This window comes from Harpia harpyja, chromosome 4 (assembly GCF_026419915.1).
Source record: "Harpia harpyja isolate bHarHar1 chromosome 4, bHarHar1 primary haplotype, whole genome shotgun sequence".
Lineage (NCBI taxonomy): Eukaryota > Metazoa > Chordata > Aves > Accipitriformes > Accipitridae > Harpia > Harpia harpyja.
Genome location: NC_068943.1, coordinates 1,216,517 through 1,242,926, shown reverse-complemented (window position 1 = coordinate 1,242,926; position 26,410 = coordinate 1,216,517). Strand labels below are relative to the sequence as shown.

The 26,410-nt window shown below is 41.1% G+C and overlaps 1 protein-coding gene across 1 annotated transcript in view; it reads right to left on the bottom strand.

Annotated features, from left to right (window-relative positions):
- Window positions 1-277: 277 nt before the first annotated feature.
- The window catches only part of EFNB2 (ephrin B2), a 44,764-nt gene continuing 18,631 nt past the window's right edge, over window positions 278-26,410 (bottom strand). The window contains exons 2-5 of the mRNA XM_052785784.1: window positions 23,193-23,476; window positions 6,613-6,705; window positions 5,741-5,854; window positions 278-4,120 (exon numbers count right to left, since the gene is read on the bottom strand). Of these exons, the coding sequence (XP_052641744.1) occupies window positions 3,738-4,120; window positions 5,741-5,854; window positions 6,613-6,705; window positions 23,193-23,476 (874 nt within the window). The 3' untranslated portion in view covers window positions 278-3,737. The remainder of the gene's footprint in view (window positions 4,121-5,740; window positions 5,855-6,612; window positions 6,706-23,192; window positions 23,477-26,410) is intronic.

The window sequence follows — 26,410 nt, the reverse complement described above, 5'->3', positions numbered from 1 at the left end:
CGGACTTCCAAGGGCTTAAGACCTCCATGTGGTTTTTAAAATCTGCTGATACATGTAAGAGAAAGCCTGGGAAAGAAGTAGGTTAACAGAAGCCAGTGTACTATAAGGTGCTTTCTTTCCTATAAACCACTAGCAATCAGGGTGGAGAGATGGGAGAGAGGAGAAAGAGAGAGAAGGAGGGAGGGAGGGAGACAGGCTTGGTGGCTTGCTTTATTTTCATCTTTTAAAACAGAAAAAAAATCCCCAAACAAAAGAAGAAAATACTTAGAAGGCAAGGTTTCCATAGGAAAAAAATATTTTATTTTTTTAAGAACAAATTCAGTTTGAAACAGACGTGGAATGTGATTTTCATAATTTTCATTTTCTGGGAACTAATTGTAATGTGGAACTAAAGCAGATTTCAAACTTATGACCGGCTAGTTTTAAAACAGAACAAAACAAACAAACAAACAAAACAAAACAAAACAAAATAAAAAAAAAAAAGAAGAAATTATTTATAACTCAAGCATAATACTGTGTTACTTACAAACTGGACAAAGAAATTCTTAAATAAATATTCATGGTACACAATTTCAGCACAAATATGCGGCAATTTGGCAACCTTTTTTACCATTTTTTTCCTCAATACAGTGCAAAGGGGAATGACACTGCCTTTAAACAAGCTGTAGCTAAATACATTGCAAAATTCAAATTTTATACAAAACATCTTGCTCGGACTTTATAAAAAACCAACATTGCTCTATATACACAATCTGGTTAAGAAAAGCCATTTTTGTCTTGTTTTCATGTGGGTTTTTTTTATTATTTAAAAAGGTGAATAAGGCTACTGTAACACCCCAAATCCATATACAGTAAATCTGAACCTATTTACAGCATCTTCACTTAGACATGATGGTGCAAATTCCAAGTCAGGTGACTAGGGATGATCATACAAGCAAGGCATTCACAGTAACTTTTCAAAGCTGGACCAACGTCAAATAAAGGAACAGTTGGTAGATTGTCATAATTTTGCACCAGACACAAAACAGACGCACAATACATTTTTTTTTTTTCAATTGGTTGCAGGTTGCTCTTGAGCAATTCGTCTGATTTTTTTTTCACAGTTTAGTACATAACTAGAATGTAGCCAACTGATGAAGCATAATTTGATTTAATAAAAATCAGTATCAGTAAACCCATCTTTTCCCTTCCTCCCCCTCCCCCAAAATAAAACCTTAATGACTTACAAGAGAACCTTGTATGGATGGATTCACAGAAAGGAAGGGTTGTTGAAAAGAATTACATATGTACTGTAGTTAGTCACCATGGTAACCTTCCACAGAACCATGGGTTGGGATTTTTTTTTTTGTTTTGTTTCTCTCTTTTGGACCAACATCCCAACATCATTTTCAGGTTCAGGAAACAGAGAGAGTGATCATTTCTATGACAGATTTTTTTTTTTCCTTTTTTTTTTCTTGCAGGTGCTCACCAGAGGTCTGAGAACCCCAAAATGCTGTTGCTACATTTTCTTTCCAAATCAGAAAGCAAAGTGTTACCATAGTAACATGACTATGTTAGAAATGTCTATTTGCATAGCACATATAAAAGTAGAGGTTTTTTATTTCCTCCCCAGGGTGGGAGCTTTAGGGGAACAGCCACGCTAAAACCAAAACTTTAACCTGAACCCCCCCCCATGAACCTCAACGAAATCTACAGAACACATCAGCCCGTAAGGCAAGGGAAAACACAACACAGAAAATAAATGCCGGCACACCTTGTCATTGTTAAATCCGTGATGCAGTAACATTGACTTCCTGGTATTCTGGGCCTTATATTTCCTAGTTTTCTCTTATGAGATGCTTTGGATTTATTTTTTTTTTAATATGCTCCCATTGTTATTTTTGGATGGCTGATGTTTTTCCCAGAAGCAGTTTCTTTTTTTTTTTAATGTGAGTATACATATATATATGCATATATATGCATATATAAACATACATATGTTTGTATACACATATATAAACACACACATACATATGTAAAATGATGACAAGTTAAGACTATCTAATTGCCGCAAATGAATTTCACATCTTCTGGTGTAGATACTGTGCAATCTCAAAATATATATTAGTAGAAAAAGCAAACCAAACCAAAAAAGTAAGAAAGAACAAACGAAAGAAAAACTCTCACTTTATATCCCTTGTGTTCTATACACCTATTATAAATAAGACATATCTTCCTCTTCCATCTCAGTGTCATAATTTATTTGATTCTTACGGACTGCAAGAGGTTTGCCATATGTGCTTTAACTTTGCAACAGAGCACCAATGAATGGCTGTGTCAGTCACAGTACCTACCCTCACTGTGCAGGGACAGCACTATGATAAACCAAAGTGTCAAAAGGCTCAGTCAGAAAGAAATTCTGTCTTACTTTTAGAGATGAGAAAGGGTTTTTTGTTTGGTTTTTTTTTTTAATTTTATTTTCTTCCACAACTTTACCAGTGACAGAATTACAATTCATTTCACCTGTTGGCTTATAATCATCTTGGTCAGATTTGGCTCTCTGCTATTTTCTTAAATGCTTTCCCTGTGTTTACTACAATGTGATAGTATAGCAGCTGAGTCTGCTTAAAAGTCATCCAAAGCAGACTACGTTCTCGCTACAGCTTCAAAGCTGTGTATTTTATTGCCAGTACCACAACAGCCCTGCCCTAATGTATCCTCGGCGGCCTGCTATTGTCTTGTTCTCTCCAAGCTTGTTCACTAACAATACCCCTTTGTTCTACTGTATTGAAGGTACTATTTTTTTTCTGCACACTGGTATTTGATAACCATGAATTCCTTCAAATGCAGCCCTAATCCACTGCACGTGTTACTGTGTCTCCTACTTGTCTCTTAAAACTTAGCGTACCAAAGTGCTGTGCTACCTAAATGGGTTTTTTTTGTCTTTTTTCTTCCCAGCTTCTATTTTTGAGGCAGCAGTATTTGAACTGCAACTGCAGTCAGCCCTTCCCTCCACCACCCAGTCCTGCTCTTGACTTTGTTGACAGCCTAACTTTTTGGCTGGAAGGCTCCTTACTATCAAACACAATTTCTATAAATGCATTACCCATTCAAGTGAGGCTGCTGTAGCAGATGGATGGAGTGCGGATCTCCAAACATTAATGTTCCATTAGTGATTCAGGAGGTGGAGTGAAAGGAAATCTTATGTGAAGGATGGCAGAGCCCCGGATAACAGAAACAAATGGAACAGTGACCGACTAAAAGCAAGAGAACTTTAACAAGTCTTACTTAGACACTAAGGTCTGTGTGACAAATCCAGTACGCACTGAGAGACACACAAAAGTCAGAAGATTGCATTTCAAGCTTGATATATCCTAGAGCACCTTCCCAGGATGCCTAGAGCTATTAACATCCACGGATCACTCCGTCTTCCCTTGGCTTTTGTACATGCCTGAACGCCCGCAGCACATGGCTTTGAGGATGATGAATGTAACAAGAGTACAGCAATCAGAATGGGCATCTTCTACATAAAAGTCTTCCAGCTTTTAGTGAATACTTATTCACTGAGATAGGAATTCTACAGACTAGGTAAGCTGTCCAGCTCGCGTTGGCTCCCAGCAAAAGAGCTGTCGCCTTCTCCCCCCTGTGCTTGAGTCAATGCTAGCGCACAAGGCGTCATCACAAACCCCAACAGAAAGCATTTGACCAGTGAGTTTCCTCTACGACTCAACTGTACCACAGAGTTGATTGTGTGTTTCTCAGACCTTGTAATAAATGTTTGCTGGACTCTGAGGAGGCATCTCTTGAACTATGTACACTGGATGTCCATAGTCGCCGCTGACCTTTTCATAGTGGGGGCAAAAGACACTGTCTGCAGTCCTTAGAGGAATGATAATGTCACTGGGCTCAGAACCATTGTTGTTCCCACTGCGTTTTGGGGTGGCTAACGTACTAAGTGAGAGAGTTGTCGTGTGTTGCGGGGAATGCTTCCTGTGTCTTCTCCGGTACTTCAACAAAAGAACCACCAAAGTGATGATGATGACGATGAAAATGATGCACCCTGATGCAATCCCTGCAAATAAGGCCACCTCTGAACCCAGTATACTGGAATGCCCAGCCTTACTGCCATCTGTGCTAGATCCTGGAAAGAACGGAAATACAACAGACAGAAGTTATTGCCATCCTGCGACCCGTTTACGCTGCTTAAAAATGTGTAGAGTAAGCAAGACTGGAAGAATTAACTGACAGCTAAACTTTGACAAACCAATTACCCTGTTAGATAGCTAAATGCAAACAGCCGAAGTCAGCAATCAATATTAAACAAGACTTTGTGTCTGTTGGTCTCACTTTTGTGCTGCTCCCAAACCACCCCGTTTCATACATCATCATCCATCAGCGGCGAGGACTGGCACTGACAAGGCAGCCTTTGATGCACACTGCATCTTTTAACAGATGCCGGCCAGCCCCGGGCAGCGGAGAGGGGTGGGATAGGACTGCAAGGGGAAAATAACCCAGGGAAATGACAATTCTCAGGACAACTGGTACTGTTCAGTGTCACACCATTCTTCTGCTATTTTATCTTTCACATATCGATGTAAGTTAAACCGTCCTTAGTGCCTCTTTAAGTGGAATCCTCTTGCTTACACGTGAAACACAGGAGCTTGAGGCAGTGCGGGAGATAAATAGGCAAAATGCCTATGGCATGTATCTGTTTGTATTAACTTATAATTACTTATAAGAAAACAACACCACGCCTTTGGTAGTCAGGAAAAGCTCAGGTGCTGAACAGCCTGTTGAATATTTGGTGCCATCACACTGTAGTATTATTTGTCACAAAAATTAAATGAACACTCACTTGACACTTTCTCACTTGAAAATTTGAACTGACTTCCCTCTCTTGATGCTCGCTCACAGGTGGAATAATGCTGCAGATGCTACGTCCACATAACTGTGAACTTTTCCCACCGGAACCTCCGCAGGAAATGGCTGAAGCCTGCCCAGTGACCGCCATATCAAAGATTCATTAGACCAGTAACTAATGACAGAGCTAGCGAGGAAAACTTGCAGCCATTTTCGGGAACCCCCAGAATCAAGCGTCAGCAAGTTCTGCTTTGTAGCATTCCCAATTCACCAAATTTTTTGACCGGAGACCTTGGGTCGTAAGAGTTTTTTTCTTGTTCACCTAATGTCTGAAATGCATCCTGAAGATATTGGTTTGGAACCATCTTGTTTATCTTGTTTAGATAATAAATAAAAAATAAATAAATCTTTAAATTTAGTGAAAGACCAGCCATTCATGTGTAGACGTTATAGGGTCAGTTAAAAGATCAGGACATTAATTATAGATGCCTTGAAATAAACTTTATAAATGGCTGTCGAGAACCACTTGATAATGTATTATACGGGAAGAGATAGACAGAAAGACTCGTTCGTCTGCCAGACTACTAAATGTAAGGCAGCATTTACCATCGTAAAGCTGCCTAGCGCATGTCCTATCCAAAAAGTTTCCTGTAAATGAGTGATATTCTCCCAAGATGTAATTAACTTCTACTGCAGAGCGGAAGAGGGGAGAGAGCGGCTGTTGCCAAAACTTGCAGCTCCCAGACACTATCCACCAGAGCATCAGAACTGCCTTTTGCTTCCTCTCAGTACGAAAACATTCGGGTTTTTGGCACTTTAACGGTAAAATAAAAGGCATTTGGGGAAAAAGGAGAAGACTCCGCCAGAGCCCGATGGCAGGCACAAGCCCCACCACACCTACCTGAGTGGTCCTTCACAAAGGGGCTGGTGGTGGAACTCTTCCCGTTGGTGCCAGCTTCCTGCTCGGGGCGCTTGGTGGGATCCGTGTGCCGGGGCAGCCCCGCCGAGTTGGGATCTGGGGGAGAGAAAGGGAACTCATGCAGCTTCGGCGCTTGATGGTATGGAGCCTTATAAGCCGGCTCTAGGTACCTCGTGAGACACGAATGGTTTTGAACAGAAGAATCTTTATGCAAAGGACTGGGAGATATAAGAACGTCATTTCCCTTTTAAAGCGAAATGGTTATATTAGTTATTTCAGAGGTTTAAATTGTGAGGCCATCTGCAGAAACTATAGGGACTCCTGTAATTGGCAAGAAAAGCTTTGCAGATGACATTTGGGTTTAACTGAGGATGCTGATTGACTATTAAACCAACTTCTACTTAGAAGAATAATTCTTTCTTCCTGCACAATAGGTTATCTATGTGTGAAAAGAGACAATGAACAAAAACCTCTCTGTCATCAGAATTCATAACAAGCAAACTATAGCAATATTAGCTTCCCTCCTTTCATGTATTTTAAATAATTTTGAGCAGCAGAGTTGTGGCTTTTGTTTTTAAAATAAAAATAAAAATTACTAAAACACACTACTCCCAGGTGACCTTTCCTTCTAGGGATCTCTCCAGTGAAGAGATCTTATTACGCTAACCCTTCTTCTGTAGAAATCTGTCAGTAGCCGAGGAAGAGAAAATAGGCTTTGCTTTCAGACTATCGAGGAGGAATGACCACACTGGAGTCGGCTGGCTCTCTGCTCTACACCACTAAAAGAAGCCTGAAAACTAAAAGGACATTGAGACTGATCAAAGTGAGTTCATGAAACAGCAGATGGTCTTTACCTTGTCCAACTTTCATGAGGATCTTCATGGTTTTTGTCTGGCACACCCCTCCCTCCTGGTTATCCAGGCCCTCCAAAGACCCATTTGATGTTGCTGATTAAAAATAAAAGAAAAATAAAAAAATAAAAATAAATAAAAATCGGAAAATCAACAGGCAAAGTGATGTGAACATGAGTGTCTGAAAGCGGAAATCTTTCAATCTACCAGGACCTGTTCTTGTTGCTCGGGCTGACCTATGGAAAGTTGTGAAATGTTGAAAGCCGAAGGAATGAATACATTGGTAAGCCGTACAATATATACAAATGGAGGAATGTGTTATCAAGGTTTCAAATTTACCCAGCAACCCTTTTTTTCTATGCACAATTGACTGACTGACTGACTGACTTGGCCGAAAACACTGCACCTTGCTAAAAGGTGAGGCACTTAGCTGAAAAGGAAGCCCTGGCAGCCTCAGAGGAGCAAAGCACTGAAAATTTACCCTTTTTTTTTTCCCAACAATATCTTTATAATCACCACGTTACACCTGCTTCCTCTATTACAAATCTCCTGCTGGAAGAAGTGAACGCATACAAAAGACCCAGGTGAAAGCTGAGATTCTGTGCCGACTGGAAAACCATTTAATATTTTAAAGTACAATCTCACTTTCCTCAGCATTGAGGAGCCTCCGCGGGGGCGGAGGGGAGTACGCTCTATTCTCACGGAAACCTTTTAGCTCGTTACAAACGAACGGGTGCTTTCCCCTGCGTTTATATTGTTCTCGCTTATCTAGGCGCCGGCTGGAACCGCGCAACCCCACCGCCAGCCGACCCTGCCGGGCGATTTACGCGCCAAGCGCGACTGCCTCGGAGGACCCAAAACGTTGAGTCACGGTCTAGGGGTTCCCCTCCGCTGCCGCCCGAGCCGGCTGTCGCTTGCAAACCCCCCAGAGCTGCTGGAAAACTACTCGAGAGCTCCTCAGCCCTGGGCATCGCGGCCGCCCCGCGCCGTGCCAAGCACCGGCCACGTCGGCGTGTGGGCTGCTGCCCCGGGCCACGGGTGGCAAAGCGGACGCGGCCGCCGACGGCGGGCTCCGGCTTCGCTGCGTGGGGAAGGCAGCGGGGCTTTTCCCACCCCGGTTGTCCTGGGGGTGGGAATTTCACCGTCGTTTCTTGGAGCCGTTTCATCCAAGGCCCAGGACGCACGTGCGGGCGGGTGCGCGCGCAGGCACCCGCGCCAGACCGCCGGCTGGAGAAAACAAACAGAAAATGGGATGTAACGGAGCTCGCTGCTTGTCGTGGCTGCGGTGGACTGCTTAACCAGCACTTTCCTGCCTCTGCCCCTCTCCTTTCAGCTCGGGATCTAATTCAGCCAGGGCTTCACACTGTTCAGATCTTTGTTTTTAATTCTCACTCCTTCTCTTTCGCCTTCCTTGGGGATTTTCTTTCAAACGCAGCCTACGTGTATTTCCTTTTTCCTTCACAATGTCCTCCTAGCCCCATGGCAGTATTTTTCTTGCTCTAATCTTCTCTCTAGCCGTAAAGATATAAACCCCATACCGCTGAACCCTGCTTCCTTGCCTTTGATCTACTTCTTGGTTTTGTTCCACTTCTGCCTCTTTTGTGACTAACTCAAATTACAGCCACCATAAAAACTCCCTATATTGTGCTTTCTTTTCCCAAAATTCCCTTCTCCTCGTACTTGGTCCCTCCCAGTTCCTCCTCTTGTTCCCTCCCCCTGTAAAAACGTGACAAAGGCCGTACATGCAACTACTTCTTTTTTTTCCAACTTGCAAAAAAGACTTTTTAAAATATAAAAGAGCACAATGAGTAATTTAAGATAAAAGCTGATCTGAAATGTGCCACTGCATTGCCAGGCTCAGAAAATAATGGAGACATATAGTTTTGTTTTCTTTTGGTTTTTTCCAGAGGGAAAAAAAATCAATACTAAGAACCAGTTCTGGACATAAATCAAATGTGTCTTTGCTGAAAGTGGTTTTTATGACCTATTTGCCAATGTACCAGCACAAGGACAAGGGAAAAAAAGCAGTAAATAGAAATACCAAAGCTGAGCATCAACTGAAAGTACAACTAATAAATACTGACTTTGTCTTGCATTTTTTGATATTCTTCGTTTGTTTTTCAATCGAGGCGATGGGGGCTCACATCTCCTTAAGCACCTTCTACTTGATTTTAATTGAATAGAGTGCTGCTTCTTCTGAACATCAATGCCTTTTTATTCTTTAAAGGCCTATCCATTTAACCCACAGAGCAGGAGACCTCAATAAGATGCAGAGGATGCAGTCTGACCACAGTACAGAATAAGAAAGTAACATGGCAAAAAGAATGCAAAATTACTTCAAATACAGTCTCCAAACGGGAAGGCCCAGATGCACAATGAGTCTGGTTGTGTGCCTATGTGAGCGCAATCTGCCTCGCCTGCTTGCTGAAAGAATGCTTTATAGCTTTGATGTCAGATGAATGAATTTGCAGAAGTATTCAATTTTTCCACAGTTCTTCAAGGGGTTTTCGAAAAGCCTATGTTATAGCTCAGAGTAGAGACTGCTACGTCCCGAGAACCGGGGAATTTTCAAAGAGGAGCATTTCAGTGACAAAGCAAAGTTTCCATCTCAGCTTCTCCCTGTAATTAAACTGACAATTACCCAAGGCCACTGGAGGAAATTATTTTTCAAAATTCATTAAGGCTATCGAAATATAACCTCATATATCCCTAGCGTACCAGGAAGAAAGTGGGTAGTTTTAAACACATAGTTTCAAGCTTTGAAGAGCTGCACGGAGAAAAAGAAGTAACCCGGGACATCGGAGAAAACAGTTTCATACTGCTAATGTCCCTTGACAGTTTAGTGTGCAGAAGTCAAACAAGGGAGTGGGTACAAAACATTCCTCAAACACTTGCCACTGCCTTTCTATACTGATCTCCAAACGAAAATTATACCCGCTATCATGTAAGCTCCCCCACCGTACTCACGCTTCAGCAGGAATGGGACCCCGTACCTGGAGCTCTGCTCACACTGAAAGGGTATTGCCAAAAAAAAAAAGCGTAGGTGACAAAGAGTTGTGGGTATAAACACAGAAACGTAACACAAATTCCTTGCACGTAAAATGGAAATGCTACTACCCTCTGGTGTGTTTATATGATCAAATTCTAGGCCCTCCATCCAGTTTATTTTTATATACATATATATAAAAAAGAACAGGTTTGGGTTTTTTTATATTTAGGTCTAAATATGGGTATATTTTAGAGGCCATTACTCACACACAAACTACCATACACAGCCCTGTGCTAAGAAGACTAGATACTACTTAAATATTAACATTAATAAACATAATTAATGATTAATATGAAGTTTCTCATGAGTATTAAATGTTCTCAGGATGCCACACTTCACTTAATACAGCAAGACATAGGAAACTAAAAGTAAGTACAATGTTGCTAAACAGGCAGCAAAACGTTTTTACATCTTTTTGATGGATAGGTACCTCTGATTTTCTAAGACCTGTCCTGTTCTGCTGGTGTCAATTGCAAAACTAATAATTATAGTCAAAAGCGCACTAAATTATTCAGTCAGCAGTTTATCCACATCTATAAATAAACACATATAATTGCCCTAAAATCTCTATTAATTTTAAGACTTTCTGACAAAACCGTCATAATTTATAGGCAACGTTTACAGGAGTCAGTCAAAAATGATGTTCGAGCTCCATATGAACACTGTGTGTCTGCATTCCTTGAATATAACAGCAGCTGCCATTTTATAAGGAGTATCAGTTTGGGTTTTCAACTTTCAGAAAAAACTGACTTCTTACAAAATTATAGTTAAGAGTCTGTTGATACATACTCACTTTGGAGAAGCTAGTATACATTTTCAGTTTCGTAAACCACTGCCTTAACATATCCTCTTCCTTACACAAGAGGAAATGAAATTATTCAGACCAAAGAATTTCATTCCAGCTCTCCCTTCCCTTCTTCGAAATATATAAATTATTAAAAAACAAACAAACAAACAAACAAAACCCCCGGAACTCACATAAATCAATGTATGATGTTCTACATTTATTTGCTTTTAAAACTTCACAAGTATTTATTGTACAAAATGCATTAGTCATAAATGCAGAGGCAGGGAATCAGTGAGCGAAAGAGAGTCAGCTGACAAGAATAGTTCCTGGCTATGATTCTTATACAGTCCCCGTGGAGGGGAAGTAATATTACATTTTAATATATCTTCATTTGATTGTTATTACTCTACCTCCCAGCAGGCTAAGCCACTGCATGGATCTTGGCTGTTTTCAATCTATCAGGTTGGTAACATTGCTCTAATCAGATGGAGAATTAAGCTGCTGGATTTGTGCCTGTATATAGCTTTTCATTCACAAAGAGATTAGAAATGAAGGCACAGTCACAAAAATTCAGCTTCCTTCGCTCCTAAAAACACATTACAAAATGAAAAAATGCCATGACTATTACTTTAAAGAAAACACCAGCAGACAAAAATCTCAGCCTCTTAATTCTGCCACAATTACTACCCCTACTTTTATGTTTTAGGATTATGAAAAACACTACCTACTTGCAAATTAAATGTCACATCCTTTGAACCAACACAACTTTATAACACATTTCTTTCTAGAGCTTGAATATGAAATGGACTACATAGCTGCAGAGAGAAATTGTGGTTGTCGTACTTAATTTTCCTGTGAAAACTAAATGGACCTTAAACCACAGACTATAGGAATGAATGAGTAGTGATGTCAACTGATGGGTGAGGGCAAAATTGGTTTTGTCCCCCCTCCACGTGCTGGATGATACAAGCCATTTGGCAGTGTATCAAAGACAAGGTCATCAAGAATTAATTGCTGCTGGTGTGGATCTGTTAATAGAAAAATGAGAATTACAGGTTTCTTTGGGGTAGATCACTACTGTCCAATGGTAGTAATTTTCACCATTTTTTTTCTTAAATACTGCTTGAACTCAGCATCAGAAAACAGGTTTCTCAAAATCAAGAGCTAAATAAAATCAAATAACCCTACCCATCTCCACTTTTCCCCAGCTATGCTTAGAAATGGAATGGAAAAGCCTAAACAGCAGCAAAAATCCACGAAAGCTTTAGATCCAACAGTAGTAAGAAGTTATTCTTAAAGCAAAGCTGCACTTGATCTCATATGCACTCACAGGATTACTAAGCGCATGTAAAGCTTTTGAGGGTTTTTTATTTTATTAAGTAATAGAACACTATTTTGGCCAGGCATCGTGTGTTTGTGCTCTGGCTGCTTTCATCTGCTTTTGGTCCTTTTAATGACTCTCTTAGTAAAGCACCGAATAAATAATTCTTCTTTCCCATAAATTATCTAAATTTATGGGACAGGTTTAAGAACACCAGAAATCACACACTGCGAAACCACAAATCACAGATCACAACACGGAGGTTGTTTCTAGACCAGCCAGGGATGAAGAACAAGGCAGCTGAGGTAATAGAAAGAGTGTTTTAATTAAATGAAATTAAATTCTTTTTTTTTTTTCCTCCCACTTAGTAGCAATGCCAGATCTGCATGGAGATCTGAAACAACCAAAAGAAATTGTTCAGGCCACTCACCAAAGAACAGGTAGCTTGGCAAACACTACATTGGGTGAGCTGCATAAAGTTTGAAGAGAAGATAAATATACTAATTTCAACTACTAGCAACTAACGGTTTACCCTTGCTTGTAGTGACAAAAAATGAGACTGACACTGAAATCTTCACTTTTTAAAAAAATGGAATTGTCTTCCAAAATTTAACTAACAGCAGTCCCAAACCTGGACCACAAGTGCTAAAACTGAAATGCATTAGGAATAGTTGCACTGACTAGTGTCAACATGTTGTCTGTGTTTCTATCTACAGACAAAAAAACCCATATCCTAACTTTTCTACTGATCTTATAGAGACAAAAAAGGATCCTTAATAAAAAAAGATAAAAACCTGCTGAATTTGCTCAATTAATACGATTTAGGACAGCGAGACTGTAATGAAAAATGTATAAAAATGGTTTACCAATAATTTTGCATTTTCCTAACATGTGCTTTTTTATTTGTCCTACTTGCAAAGCCAAGGTGGCAGCAGAATTTTGAGGAGTTTCTCAACCCAAAGGCCATTCAGCAACTCATTCTCTCAATCTTATTCCACACATTTCTTCAAATTAAGATAGATTTTTTTTTCTTAAACTAGAGCTTACGGAGTGTTTATAAATACTCTTGAAGCCAGTCTTTTTTTCCCTCTATCCACCCACAAGGCAAAACTTCTATGCGAAGGAAAGGACAAGAATTCTCCCTTCTTCTCTTCCGCTTCTCATCCTTGTTGTTTTTTAAATTAAGTCCTATGTCGTATGTCTCAGGATTTATATCTAAACAGGATCCACAAGTTATATTCTGCACAGCAAGTAAGCAGCAATGCTCTCCCCAGTCAAGCTAAAACCAGAACAAAATGAAGTAAAATAAAAAACAGGCCTCTTCTTGCCTGGAAGAAGACAAAGGCTCTGCAGTGAAACTAGAGTGATTCACTTTTCTAACCACTGCTCTAAAATGTATCTTGTCCAAATGCGAATGGCGTGACTTGTGGTACTTAGATGGGACTCATGATATAGGGGTCTTTATATAGTTCCCCATAAAAGTCCCCGCTGGTACTCGTATGTTAAGACAGGGACAGATTTTATTACTGTTTCAATTTTTTGGGGGGGATGCAACATGGAGGACACAAACAAGACAGAGCCAATCTGTTCTGTAGTGTAATATACCTTGGTATATACCAACTGCTTAACTCCTGGCACACCTCTGGAAATCCATAGACTCTCTTTCCCGCATCTCACGTCGTCCAACTGGGAATGACCGCCCAAGCATTAAGCACAAAACAGGGAGAGAGTTCTTGTGAAGTTTCCTACATTCAGAATGATTCTATTAATTCCAGGGAGACACGGCATCATACAACAAGAATACAGGTGGTAAAAAAAAAAGGCCCTTTATGTCAACAAAGTCTTTCCATAAAGGGAAAAAGAGACAGGGAGCAAGACGGAGTTGGAAAGTATCAAAAAAGCTGTGAGCTCCGACTGGTTTCTGCTGCCTATCATTTTAAAAACAGCACCACTTTATCTCTGGGTTAAGGAACACCACAGCTGAAGCGTACTAAACAGTAAACTATTTGCTGAATTATTATCCATTACAGAAGGTCACAGCATCTACCCACCCACAACAAAATCCTGCTTGCTTCACTGCTGTCAAGTGTCCCTTTGCAAAATTCTCTTGGAATGGTTTAGAGATTATATAAAAAAAAAGAAGAAATAAAAGCATCTCAATACTGTATCACCATGAATGACAATTTAAGTCTTTCATGACAGTTAAGCATTTCTGAAAGTATTTCAGTTCTATATTTCACATACTCTGAGAAATGTTGTCAGATAATGATCTCCTGCACACATGGTTGCTTCTAGTTTACATAAACAAATTATACATTGGTGAGCACTGAAGTAACTGTGGCAGATGTAAGCCCACTAATTATGATGTATTCAGCATATATCAGAAAGTATGCATCTAAAACAGATCACTACCCAGTTAACTTCACCAACCACAAACAGGTATTTTACATGAGTCTATCCTTTCTCCCTGCACACTACTGGCAAAAGCCTCTCACGGATGGGGAGAAACATCTCCCCACTGCCACAGCAAGCTTTGCTTAACAGTTCAGCTGAACATAACTAATAGAATTAGTTAGCATTCAGGTTACACTGATTGTTGCTAATGACAAGCAGGCTTGCTGGAAACAAAAGCAGAAGCTTTAACATTAAATGAGGACCTCTTTTCTGTATCATACAAACGCAACACCACTCTTCAAGGATGTTCATCTGCCTTGAAAATCTCTCTGGTTTCTGTCTGTAGCACTTGGATAAGAAAGGGTTATAGTGAAAGTTCATATTAAATAAATAACAAACCTCTTGCTCATTCTACTGTCACTAATTGCATGCAATGATATTAATGACCCAGTAATTGCTATACGAGTAGCACTGAAGTGGAAAACATCATTTTGAGGCAGAGTTCATCTCTAGGTGGTAGGACTTCACCAGTGGCTGAGTTAATGCCTAGTGACAGTTTAGAATATAACACTATAGAGGAGAAAATGTGCCAGTCTCATGGTTATAACAGTTTAGATGGACGTGATGTTATTTGCTTTGACCACACAGAGTCCAGGAGTAACCCCAATAAAGTGCCACAGTCAGAGTTTGCCCTATAGATGAACCTCATTCCTTTCAGGGGAGATGCTCTGTACTATAACAATCTAGAGCAATTTTCCACATGTTTGCTTCAATAAAAGAATACCTTCATCTCCTGCTTTTACATCAAGCACAATAAAAGTGTGCTTTATTGCAAAACACAAAAGGCTATTTACATCATCTCACTATCCTTCAGCAACACAGAGTTTGGCATCTCAGTACCAAGATCAATTATGATACCATTGGATGACTGTGCATTTGGCAAAGATCAGAAGCTAAGCACTGTTTTGATTGCAGCATGCTTATGTTTGTGTTTAGAACTTTAAAATACCCCCAGAGTAAAACTTAATGAGGGAACATTGCTGAAATAAAGCAATCTGAATTTCCAAAGTGCTACAGGACCTCTAGTTCAAATACTCGCCATAAGAAATTAAGGGGTTTAGCTTCTTCAGAAATCATTACACAGGCACATCTCGGTTCTTTTTAAGAAACTCTGATGGGAGGGATATGTTAATCCTCCAGCGTTCGGAATTTTGAAAAGTCGTAGCTAGAGAGGAGAACCGATACTTTTAATAGTTAGGTTCATACAGATTTTAATATTTCACTAGAGTTTCAATAGTGTAACATTAGTAAGTCCTTTTTTTTTTTTTTTTTCTTTTGCGACACAGATTATTTAATTAACACCTTGATTCTGCTACCAGATCTGCTGCGGCAGCCCCTGGACGGCAGCTGGACTCGAGTTCCAGCACGGGCTGGGGCCAAACACCCCCAAAGCAGCTTGGCAGAAAAGGCGGCGGGGGTCCTGGTGGACCCCACGCCGACCACCAGCCAGCGACGTGCCCTGGCGGCGAAGGCGGCCGGCGGCCCCCGGTCCGCGTTCGGCGGAGCGCTGCCAGCCGGCCGAGGGAGGGAAGGGATCCTTCCCTCCGCTCCGCGCCCCCGAGGCCGCCCCGGGGGCGCTGGGTGCAGGCACGGGCTCCCCGGAACGCCACGGAGCCGGACTTACGGCACTCAGGCGGCTGGACACGGTCCCGGGCAACCGGCCGCAGCCCAGCCTGCTCGAGCAAGGGCTTGAGCCGGGACTAGGGGATCTCCAGGGTGCCGTCCCAACGCGGCCATTCCGTGATTCCGCCATCAACCGCACCGTTGCGGTCGAGCGCGGTTACGTGCTAACGTGAAATACTTGAAAAAACAGATGCCCCTCGGTTTCCCTGGCAGGATTTGGATTCAGACCTCTGCTTCTCTCACGGCAGCTCGGCGAGCGCACAAAAGACTAGTCTGCTGCTGCGGTTTAGTTATTTTTGCTGTCTTTATCTGGTGAACGGAAAACAGATGAATCATGCTAACAAAGATCCGAACGTGCTTTTTAAAACCAGCCTTATCAGCTTAATACGGACTCTTCTCCAAGAACTGCTAAGACTACCTTAAGCCTAATCCTGCTTTTACTCACAGAAATATTTGCATCATTTCCTTGAGACTGAAAAAAAGCAACTGGAAGACTGCCTACTAGGGCTTAGTTTTACAGTCTGATTTATCAGAAATAAATCCTGAAATAATCGTCCTCCAAAGTTTCCAGGATTGACTAAAGTCAGGAAAGAGAGTCTGAACTGACATTTAACTCCGGTTTTCAACCATTTCAACCCTGTGTTTTAGCTAATGCAGGTCTCTGGCAAAAGTACATATTTCCTTCCAATCCAGCTATGTGCAGACTTTAATGAGGCAAACAAAGTATTTAAATTTCATTAAAGCCTTTATAAACACTTATGCAGTTCCTGGTCTTTTATTTTAGGACACGATATGTAACAGATATAATAAAAGCACCTGTATAAAATAAAGACTGATCATCCCACTTGAGGACATAAATGCTCATCACCAAACTTAGGTACAAAACAAAAATTAAATGTGTTTCACTATGCTAGTGCACTTCTAAGTTTCAGTTTAGACAGGTACTTTCCTCATAGCATGGCATGTCTCCCCAATACACGCCCTCTTGATTTAAACAGTTACTCATACCCTGCATATAAAGCATAAAATACACACTCAACACAACCTTCTTCTGGATGTAGTCCTATTAAGGATGTATATGTAAATCTAAGAACATATACAACGTGTAGAAGATCAGGGTTTAAGCTGGTTTTTGCAAAGCACTTCAAGTGACCCTTATTGTTGATATGTATACTATATATATAAAGACTTCTAAGTGAGAATATTGTATCTTTCTTTGTGAATGTACCGTATTTCCAGTATTTATAAATTGTTTATGAGGAACTAAAAAAAATGAGAAAAATAAATAGTGACTAAAAATATTAAACAGCTTCCTATGAATTTTTAAAACCTGTTTAATTCCTAAGCATTTCCTGAATAATTCTTTCTTCCAGTCTGAATAATTATTCTTCATTTTCATCTGATTCCATATCTATCTGGAATACCTAGGGTGGTGTGGGGGAGAATAAATGTATTTTTTCACAAGATGCCATCAATTAACAAACTGAGCCTTCCTATCTGTCATTTCCTTCCCTTAGGAATAGAGAAATAATAAAAGATTTCCTGCTGAACTATCTCTGTCTACTTTAAAGGAGATAAACGGTCGGTATTGCCTAGGTAATGGCACCAAATACGAACAAAGTCCATCAATCTAAAATAGCCTTATTCTCTTACAAGACCTGTGTGGTCTGGGACAAAACCCCAAAGGACCATGACTCCATTAATCCTGTAGGTCCTAGACTCTGTTAGAAATCTGAAGCTGCACAGACTGATTTTTTTCTCCAATAATATTATTTGTATGAGCTGTATTTATATTTAATTCAACAAGAGCTAAGTGGTATTGCTGATATATCACTTAAAAGACTCTCAGCAAAGTCAGAGACTGACCTCTGGATATCATTTTGCACTAAGAAGAAATCATTTATCTAATTTTCTGAGGCAGGAGGAGGAGAAAGGAAAGAAAAAAATGTGATCTTTCTACAACCGGAATCGGGGCGGCTATTATCACATAGGCTTTCATCAACACCGCCACCACCACCAAAAAATAAAGAACAATAGATTCCTGGACCACAGAGTCTTTAACAAAAAGCATGAAAAATGTCTTTGTTGCAAAAGAAATGGAATTCAAATTCTGATACAGTTTTTGTTCCCTCTTTGGCTAGTTTGGAATTAACCTCCAAACAAAGGAAAACCTACTGTTTGCCTTCGGGTAGCTCTCACTAGGTGTTCGGGAGGTTGCAGGGGGCTGCAGACTGAAACCTGCCTCAGAGAGGTGTCAGAATGCCCAGCCAGCCAGATCAACCAGCGCTTAAACTGTTTGGTCAGAATACTAAAATAACATTTTAATGTAAATCTATTTGGCCACGCAAAGAGATTTATCCTTCCCAGCCGGGCCGTATTTCAGGGCACAATCTATACTGTCCTTTAATGTGTTCTTCCTCAGACAGTTATTGCCCTTTAATTGTAACAGAATGACAAAGTGAAAACATAAAAAGCCTTGTGATTTTTTCAAACCCAGCTAATGCTAAAGTTTCAGAATGACTGTTCCAATTTTAAAAGCCACAGTACCATTAAAGCAGTTATCCAAAACGTAGCGCTACTAGCCAGTATAAACCTTTAAATCAGTCAGGGATCAAATATATATATATATATATATATATATGTTTTTTAATTTAAGCCAGAGGCCAATTATGTAAGTGGGTCACTTGAAAAAAGTTGACAAAAAACATTTAAGGGAAGCCGCGTACTCCGTTTTGCCAATGTCAAAGCCAACGAGCATCGTTAGCTTGGCAAGCTTGGCTAACAAGGTCGCAGAAGAGCAAGCACTTGAGAGGAACCTTTCCTCGGACCACCCTGCAGCCTCTTCCCAAGTCTCAAGCCATTCTTTCACAAATTTTGAACAGGCGAAGACTTCATCGCAGGCGACTTATTTTTTAACGCTGATGATGCCAGCCCGTAACCTTCATTTTACTTATGCAAAAGAAGAGATGAAGAGAGCAGGGAACGTGCTCGCTCGGCCAAACGATCTCAGGAGCGTGAGGGCGGCTGGAAGGCGAGCGGCACCGCTCCCTTCCCTCGGGCGCAGCTTCCCGCAGGCTTCCCCGGCGCTCCCTCCCTGCACGCCCAGGGGACCGCCGCGCTCTCCCTGCCCTCTGACTGACGGCCAAATTTGTCGGGAAGGGTTCAGGGCAACTCCTGTTGGCCAAAAGTAAACATCTTTGGCATACCGTGTATGCTGGTACTATGCTAACACGTCTCCCTCCCGTACGAGAAACGCTGCGTCTGAGAGAGGTACTGAAGCGCTTACTTACACCACCACCCAAGTACTTGCAGGTCAGTCCCCTAGTACTGAGAAGACACTCATTGCTCGTTCTGAGCCATCCACAACAGCAGAAAATTACACTTCATTCCCTAACCATGCAGAGACACAAAAAGACTTTTTAATGCAAACATCAGAGTTGCAAATCTGCACCCCCTTCTTCTGCTTAACTTCGCCCTTCGCAAAGATATTTATGTTGTTGGGCATGATGTATCTTCCTTCATGCATCTGATTAAGGATTTCCTTAGAGACTTACGATATGTTAGCTAAATGGTCGCATATTTTAGGATAATCTAACATTAATACTTCTGAGATCTCGAGTACATTTGACCTTCTCCAGTTCTGCTGAAAAGAAATCAGGTAACTGTAAGAAAATGAATCTATTAATTTCCCAGTAACCAAAAATCGATGATAGCAAAGAAAAGAAAAGCAAGGACACTCTGTAATATCATTTATTCACTTTCACAATACCATTCAGTATCATCTTACCAAGTACTGCTGTTCACAGAATTAACTCTTTGGATCCTGATACTCATGTTGAGGAATATCTTGCCAAGAAGTGGATTAGATTATTTTTGGATTAAAGAGCCATTAAATGTATCAGAAACCCATCTACATTTCTACTTTTTTAAAAAATGTGAATTGTGGAATGAGAAAAGTTGCATCTTTTATATGCTTAGACCGAGGGAGTATTGAGTAGAAAAGATCTCTTTCTGCTACACCTATCACGAATACATCTGGATGATATAAAAATTATGGCTTGAAGAATTCCTGTACAATCATATTTCCCTAAAAGTACACAGGGTTCAGGAAGCTGCTTCACCCTGTGTTACAACTCCTCATCCCAAAATGACTAACCCCCTAATCTGAATGGAGATTTTACTGTTTAATACAGCTCCACAAACCACACACTATTACCTCAGGAAAACAAACTGTGTTTTCAAATAATGGCAAGTTGATAGAGGTACATGACAATGCACTAAACACTTAAAGGGCTGACAACAGCTTGCCAGCATAAACAGCGTGAGATTAGGCTGTAGACGCAGCCATAGCAAGCACTGCAAAGATGCTGGGCTCAGAAAACTCTTGTGTCAGGTTTGTTTGATGCCCCTTAGTCGAGGGAATACAAGATCCTAAAGTACTTCAAAATCAAAAGCTGGCACATAAAATGCGTCATTGCTTTCACTTCACAGCACTCCCACCCCACAAAAAAGGCCCAACAAATTAAGACAAAACTCAAAACTCCTGAACAAACAGAAAAGAAAGAAAGAAAGAAAGAAAGAAAAAGAAAGAAAGAAAAAGAAAAAGAGAAAAGAAAGAAAGAGAAAGACCGAGCAGTATTGGAGTTGGTGAGAGACCCAGTGCATTCCCCTTTGGGGCCCAAGCACACCTGTTAAATTACAGGTCTGGGAATAGGGATGTATGCAAACGATTCGCGGCCTGATTTGCGTACATGATTAAGATGTATTATATTACTTATAAAAATGACAGTAAATGCCCTGACTACCAGAACTTGCATCTGACAAGGCTGTGTCGGGTCATGAGCTTTTGAACACAAACTGTTAAAATCCTATCTAGCTCCGGTATCTCTGTAAAATGGTGTCCTAGCTGAGCCCTGGCCTAGTTTTCTACCCCTCTTAGTGTTTCTGAGACCGACATCACTGAGTTCATTGTTTTCTCCCTGAATGATAGAAAAGCGAGAATTTTAGCTTCAGGATGGCTGGGTTTTCAGGGTTGTGTTTTTTTTTTTGTCCAACCTATTAAAATGTACGGGTACCCCTGCTGCAGCTCAGTTAGTATGCTAGCAATATAGTGATAAATTAGCCATTTGTTTATGCCAGAACGAGCAGGGAAAGTAATATCCTAAGGCACTCCAGTATTACTGCAAGGCCAGTGTGATTTTTGAGGCATTAGGCTGAAGGCTGAGCAAGTTCTTTCAACCGAACTATACTGTAATCTTCCAGGAAATGCAACGTCTATTATGTCTTATTGCTATAATGAAACAATTATACAAAACTAATGAAAATGAGACGTATTTAATAATTCTCTGGGTAAATCCATGACATAGATATGACAGAACTGACTGGGTATCAGAAAGCTCCATTTGTGCCCATGATTTTCAGGTAATAATTGTAACAGTGCCATTTGTTCCACTACAGCTGGTCTGCTGTGGATGTTTTTAAAAGCAGCATTAAAGACTGAACATATTTCATCATTAAAGCCAACTATTTGAGTGTGGTCATTTTTATGCTATACATTTTCACTGGAGTTACAGACAACTGTCTCTCAACATCTAAACTTGCAGCTTTTACCCCAGTAAATCTCACTGGAATTCAGTGGGAAGTTTGTCAAAGTTAAATGCTGTGTAAGTGGGATCAGGTTTTTATATACCCCCGACTAAACAGAGAAAGAGCCTATATTAACTGATCTTTTTGTCAAACCTGAAAATCCAAAGAATGGTATTTTATATCCCCCACAACTGTTATTTAGTAATTTCTATATTTAATATTTAATACAGTGAATTCTTAGTTTCTGTGACATCCAACCTGTTTTATACAGTGTGTACCATTATGGATGTAACTGGGAAGGAAGCATTAATTTGTATTAAATGCCATTTCCATTTTAAAAGTACTTGCTCAGAGCACTTGTAAAATTACCAATAATTTTAATTAAGAAATTAAGAAATATTTAGAGTGGCAGACTTTACATGAAATAGTTATCAGCCCTCCAGTTTTCAAGCAGGTGGCAGAAATGTGTTTGGGGACAAACTTTTTAGCAGGGCCTGTTGCAATAGGACAAGGGGTAATGGGTTTAAACTAAAAGAGGGTAGATTTAGACTAGGCATTAGGAAGACATTTTTTAAGATCAGGGTGCCCAGAGAGGTGGTAGATGCCCCATCCCTGGAACATTCCAGGTCAGGTTGGACGGGGCTCTGAGCAACCTGATCGAGTTGAAGATGTCCCTGCCCATGGCAGGGTGGGTTGGACTAAATGATCGTTAAAGGTCCCTTCCAACCCAAACCATTCTATGATTCTATGAAGTAAGACACACCAGTACCTAACTTCCTCATAACTGCAGAAAAGCCAATGCACGGAATTCGTCCATCTCCTACTAACTGGTGATCCTTGCTCAAGACTTCAAAAGTCCCCATGGGGCCAAACAAGATCCACAGACCACAGTATTACAATGGCAAAACCTAAATGAATGTAAATTGTTGTTGCACTGCTGAGGTCTCAGCTTATGCTAACTCCTGATTCACATCATTAACTTTACACATCATAACTAATCTGAATCACTAAACACAGCGGTTACCTCCAGACTCGCTTTCAGCCATAAACCCCTGATCAGACTAAAACTCACACAACTTTTATATTGTTGGACATGGGCCTGTATCACCCACATTCTTTTTACAAGTCCAGGACCATGAAAAAGGAGGAAATTCAAGATCATCCCAGTCTAGGTTTTGCCCAAGAACGCTCCTAGCTACTGTATGGACACAGTAGGTATGTATTGCGGCTAGGCATGCTCAGCTAAAGCCCACCAGCAATTTCTGGGGAAATTGTACTGTCAAAGCTGGCACCGACAAGGTGTTTCCTGCGAGAATCCCTGGACCACTTGGAGCAATGGCCAGCCACCTCACATAGGATGCCTCAGCTCAGAACAGCGGGCCACCCCACCGCTACTCCTGGTGTAAGAGCACCCGAGGGCAAGGCCAGTCGCATGGCACACTGCCGGAGCGGCGAGCGGGAAACATCATGGTTTAGCTGCGTGCAACTTTCGGTGTGAATACAGGAGACAATATGGTGCGCAAAAGGAGAAGCCCTTTACGGGCATAGAAGTACAGTCTAATTTGGTTTACACAAACCAAGGACCAAAGAGACAGAGGCCCCATGGAAGTCAGCAACAATGTAAAAAATACGCTGGCAAGAAAATATTTTCAGAGAAAAAAATACAAACCCATTCATATTCTTTGTTTGCTTATAATGTACAAGGCAACATATGAACGAACAATTACATTTAAAAGAATGAACAATTGGAATTTTGAACTTACATATGACGTAATAATCTTTGTTCTTCTGAAATTCCAGGCCCCAGAGATTAGGACTGAACTCTTGAAACTTGATGGTAAACTTAACATCTTGATCTGGCTTGGCACAGTTGAGTAGAGGTGTATTGTCCTTTTTAATAGCACAGCTATCTGCTTGGTCTTTATCAACCATGTAGACCTTATAATATTCATACTGGCCAACAGTTTTTGAGTCCACTTTTGGGCATATAATATCCAGTTTGTCTCCTATCTGTGGATACAGTACCAATCCTTGTCCAGGAAGGAATCTAAACCAGGAAAACAGGAGAAAAAAGAGAGAGGGAGAGGAAAAAAAAAAAAAAAGGAAAATGTGAGACACTTGATAAAATCCCATCCAGAAAAGTAGCAATTGCAGTGGACAGAAAGGAACAAACACACAGTTTCCAAAACCAAAATGACAGACTGAGCAAACCAGATCTTAATAGTTTGGGCCTGACTCAATTTAGTATCAACAAGATGTTTACTTAGATCTTCGAAATTACAGATGGATTGAGTCTTATAGTCCTTACCCTGGTTTGGGGAACTCTGGTAGGTTTTACATCTCTGGCAGGCAGTGCTGTTTCTTCCACATTTGGCCATTTACAGCAGCTAGTACAACCTCTGCTGGGCTACAATCCTGTTTTTCTGCTTTGGTAACATTTCTACTATTCTTGCACGTATTTTGCTAATTTTGGACATGGGAGAATGACAAGAATAATCTTTCAAACCCCCTGAGCAGCCATGCGGGGAAGGAAACAACTTAGACTTTAAGAGTTCACAACATATTAAGATGCTGATTGATATTACTAGTACAACACAAAGGAACATCAGTCACTCACCAGGATCAAGCTTACAGACCTGGGGTGGACAGAGATCTACCTGACCCAAGGACCACACATGCTTCTGATAAAACGCTCCTCTGAGACAGTGTGACTGCTACAGTACAGTGATTTCTTCTCTTCATAAACTCCAGCATTACCGTCATTATTTTAGCTTTTTAAATTTCTTGTGCTACAAGCGAAACATGGGTGTGCTTCTGCCACTTTAGTATAGATGAAGACTTCTTGCACAAACTGGCAGTGAGCTTTAATGTTTGGGGTTAGACTCAATATTGTATCTTTCCTACTCGTGTTAATTAACAGCCAAACTTCACCACTTGTCCAGGAAAGAAAAATATAAATAATTACTTATAGTATTGATTCATCCACAAAATGAGGAGCCTTGTTCTCACAAGGACGAAAGCCACAGCAGGTTTGTTTCTTTCTCCGTAAGATGGATTTGTTCCAATTAAGGCCAAGAAGTGCGTGTTTTAGAACTACAGCCAATGACACAACATCCTCCAATGCACAGACCTAAAAGACTGACTTTCTTTCCTCTTTCTCCTGCCTGCCAGCCTTTTCCAAAGATCTTCCTTAATGGAGAATCGGCCTGAAAAACCAACTGAAACAATTGCCGCCTAATGAACACCCTTCTCCAAGTGCTAGCATTTAAACAGCACACATAGTAAATCTAGCTTATTCACAGGCAGCCTTCCTGGAAACTCTAAATTAGAGTATTAAGGCCCAAGAAGAACAAAGCTGTAGGCATCGGTGACCTCCAGCCTCTGGCTTGGCTAAAGGAGCCCACCAGCATGTAGTAGTGCTGGTGGAGAACTTGCTAAATTAGAGAAAAGGATGATGTGACGCCCCAAATTTCAAATCCATCATTTACAACTGCTTGCTCCCACACAAGGCAAGTTTATCATCTGTGCTAATTGAGCGGGTTATTTTCACTCACAAAACCTGTGTAAGAACTATATTTGTTGTGAAGCAACATGTAGCAGGACAAATACACATAATTACAGATTTAGGGAAAAAGAACAATGAAATGTTACGGCAAGAAAAGCGACTGTTGATGTATAAATCACTGCGCTCTTCTGGGTTGTGCGGTGTAATTTCCAGACTACAGAAACAAGGCCTGGCCACGGCTGTTCAGACCGAGACGCGCTGGAGACGGGGCCAAGCCGTGCCTCCTCCTCCAGTTTTGGGAGACGCCGAAGGAATGCAGTGACCGCCACCTCCCGAAAGCCAAAAGGGTGAAACAAATGGAAAGGTGGAAAGGCATCCTCTGCGGAGCCAGCACCCTGGGGAGGGACGACGGAGGGGAGCCCAGCTCTGCAGGGGCGGCAGACCCCGGGCAGCAAACGTTCCCGAGGGAGCAGCACGGATCCGGACTTGGGCTCTCCTCAGGGGTTGACTCCGACCGGGCAAAGGCAAAAGGACAGAGTTTCTGAGCTGATCTCCATCACCTGCGACTGACTCTACCACCTTATCTGACCACAGCCCCAATTTACTTCGCTGCTGTGTGGCGGTGTTGTACCAGAAAGAAGAAAATTACTTGGATTCCCCCATCCGCATGCCAGGACAAAGGCCGGTCACCCTGTGATCCCACCGCTGCAAATATTTCTTCTTGCTAGTAATTCTTCTTCACGTAATGGGAATGTGTAATACGAAACACATGACATTTCAGAGGACCGGAGCTTCGCTTTTAGATTAATCAATTTAGATTCCCATGCATAATAAATATGAAATTCATATGGTCAGAAACGTGCACCTGTCTGTCATTATCAATAATATGACCTAAATGCCGCCCTGAAAAACAAAACCCCACCGATTCTCATTTTAGATTTGGTGTATATATAGGTGTGTGTAATGAAGCAGCAGCGGTACACGCTCTCCATGCAAACTCCGAGTGCCAACAGGACGGGTTCAGAGACGGCGTGCCAGGCCATCCTCAGAAACGGCTACCGGACAGACAGCACCCTCCTGTGCCCTGGTGAAGCAGCCAGGAATTGCCCCATAAAAGGTAGAGGACAGAACCACCCCCAACAGACAGCTAAAACACATTTTACAAGAGCTTTAAACCGACGCACTCGTTGTTAGACTTTATGGCAGGGGAATATTCTCGCTATGGCTCTGAAGTCTGTACAGTTTGAGAACTAAACTTGGTAAATCTCCTTCCACTTGAGGGTCTGAATTTGTAGGATCTAAGGCTGGTGGGATTAGTAAAGAAAAAAGGCTGAAAATGAAAGGATTAATCTGAGAACTTGATTGTATTGAAATTTTTTCCACAGTTTGCAGTTTTGATCATGACCTTTGCGAGAAAGATATTTTTCCAATTTACTTTCCTGATTTTCTTACAACAATAAAGCACAAATATGGATG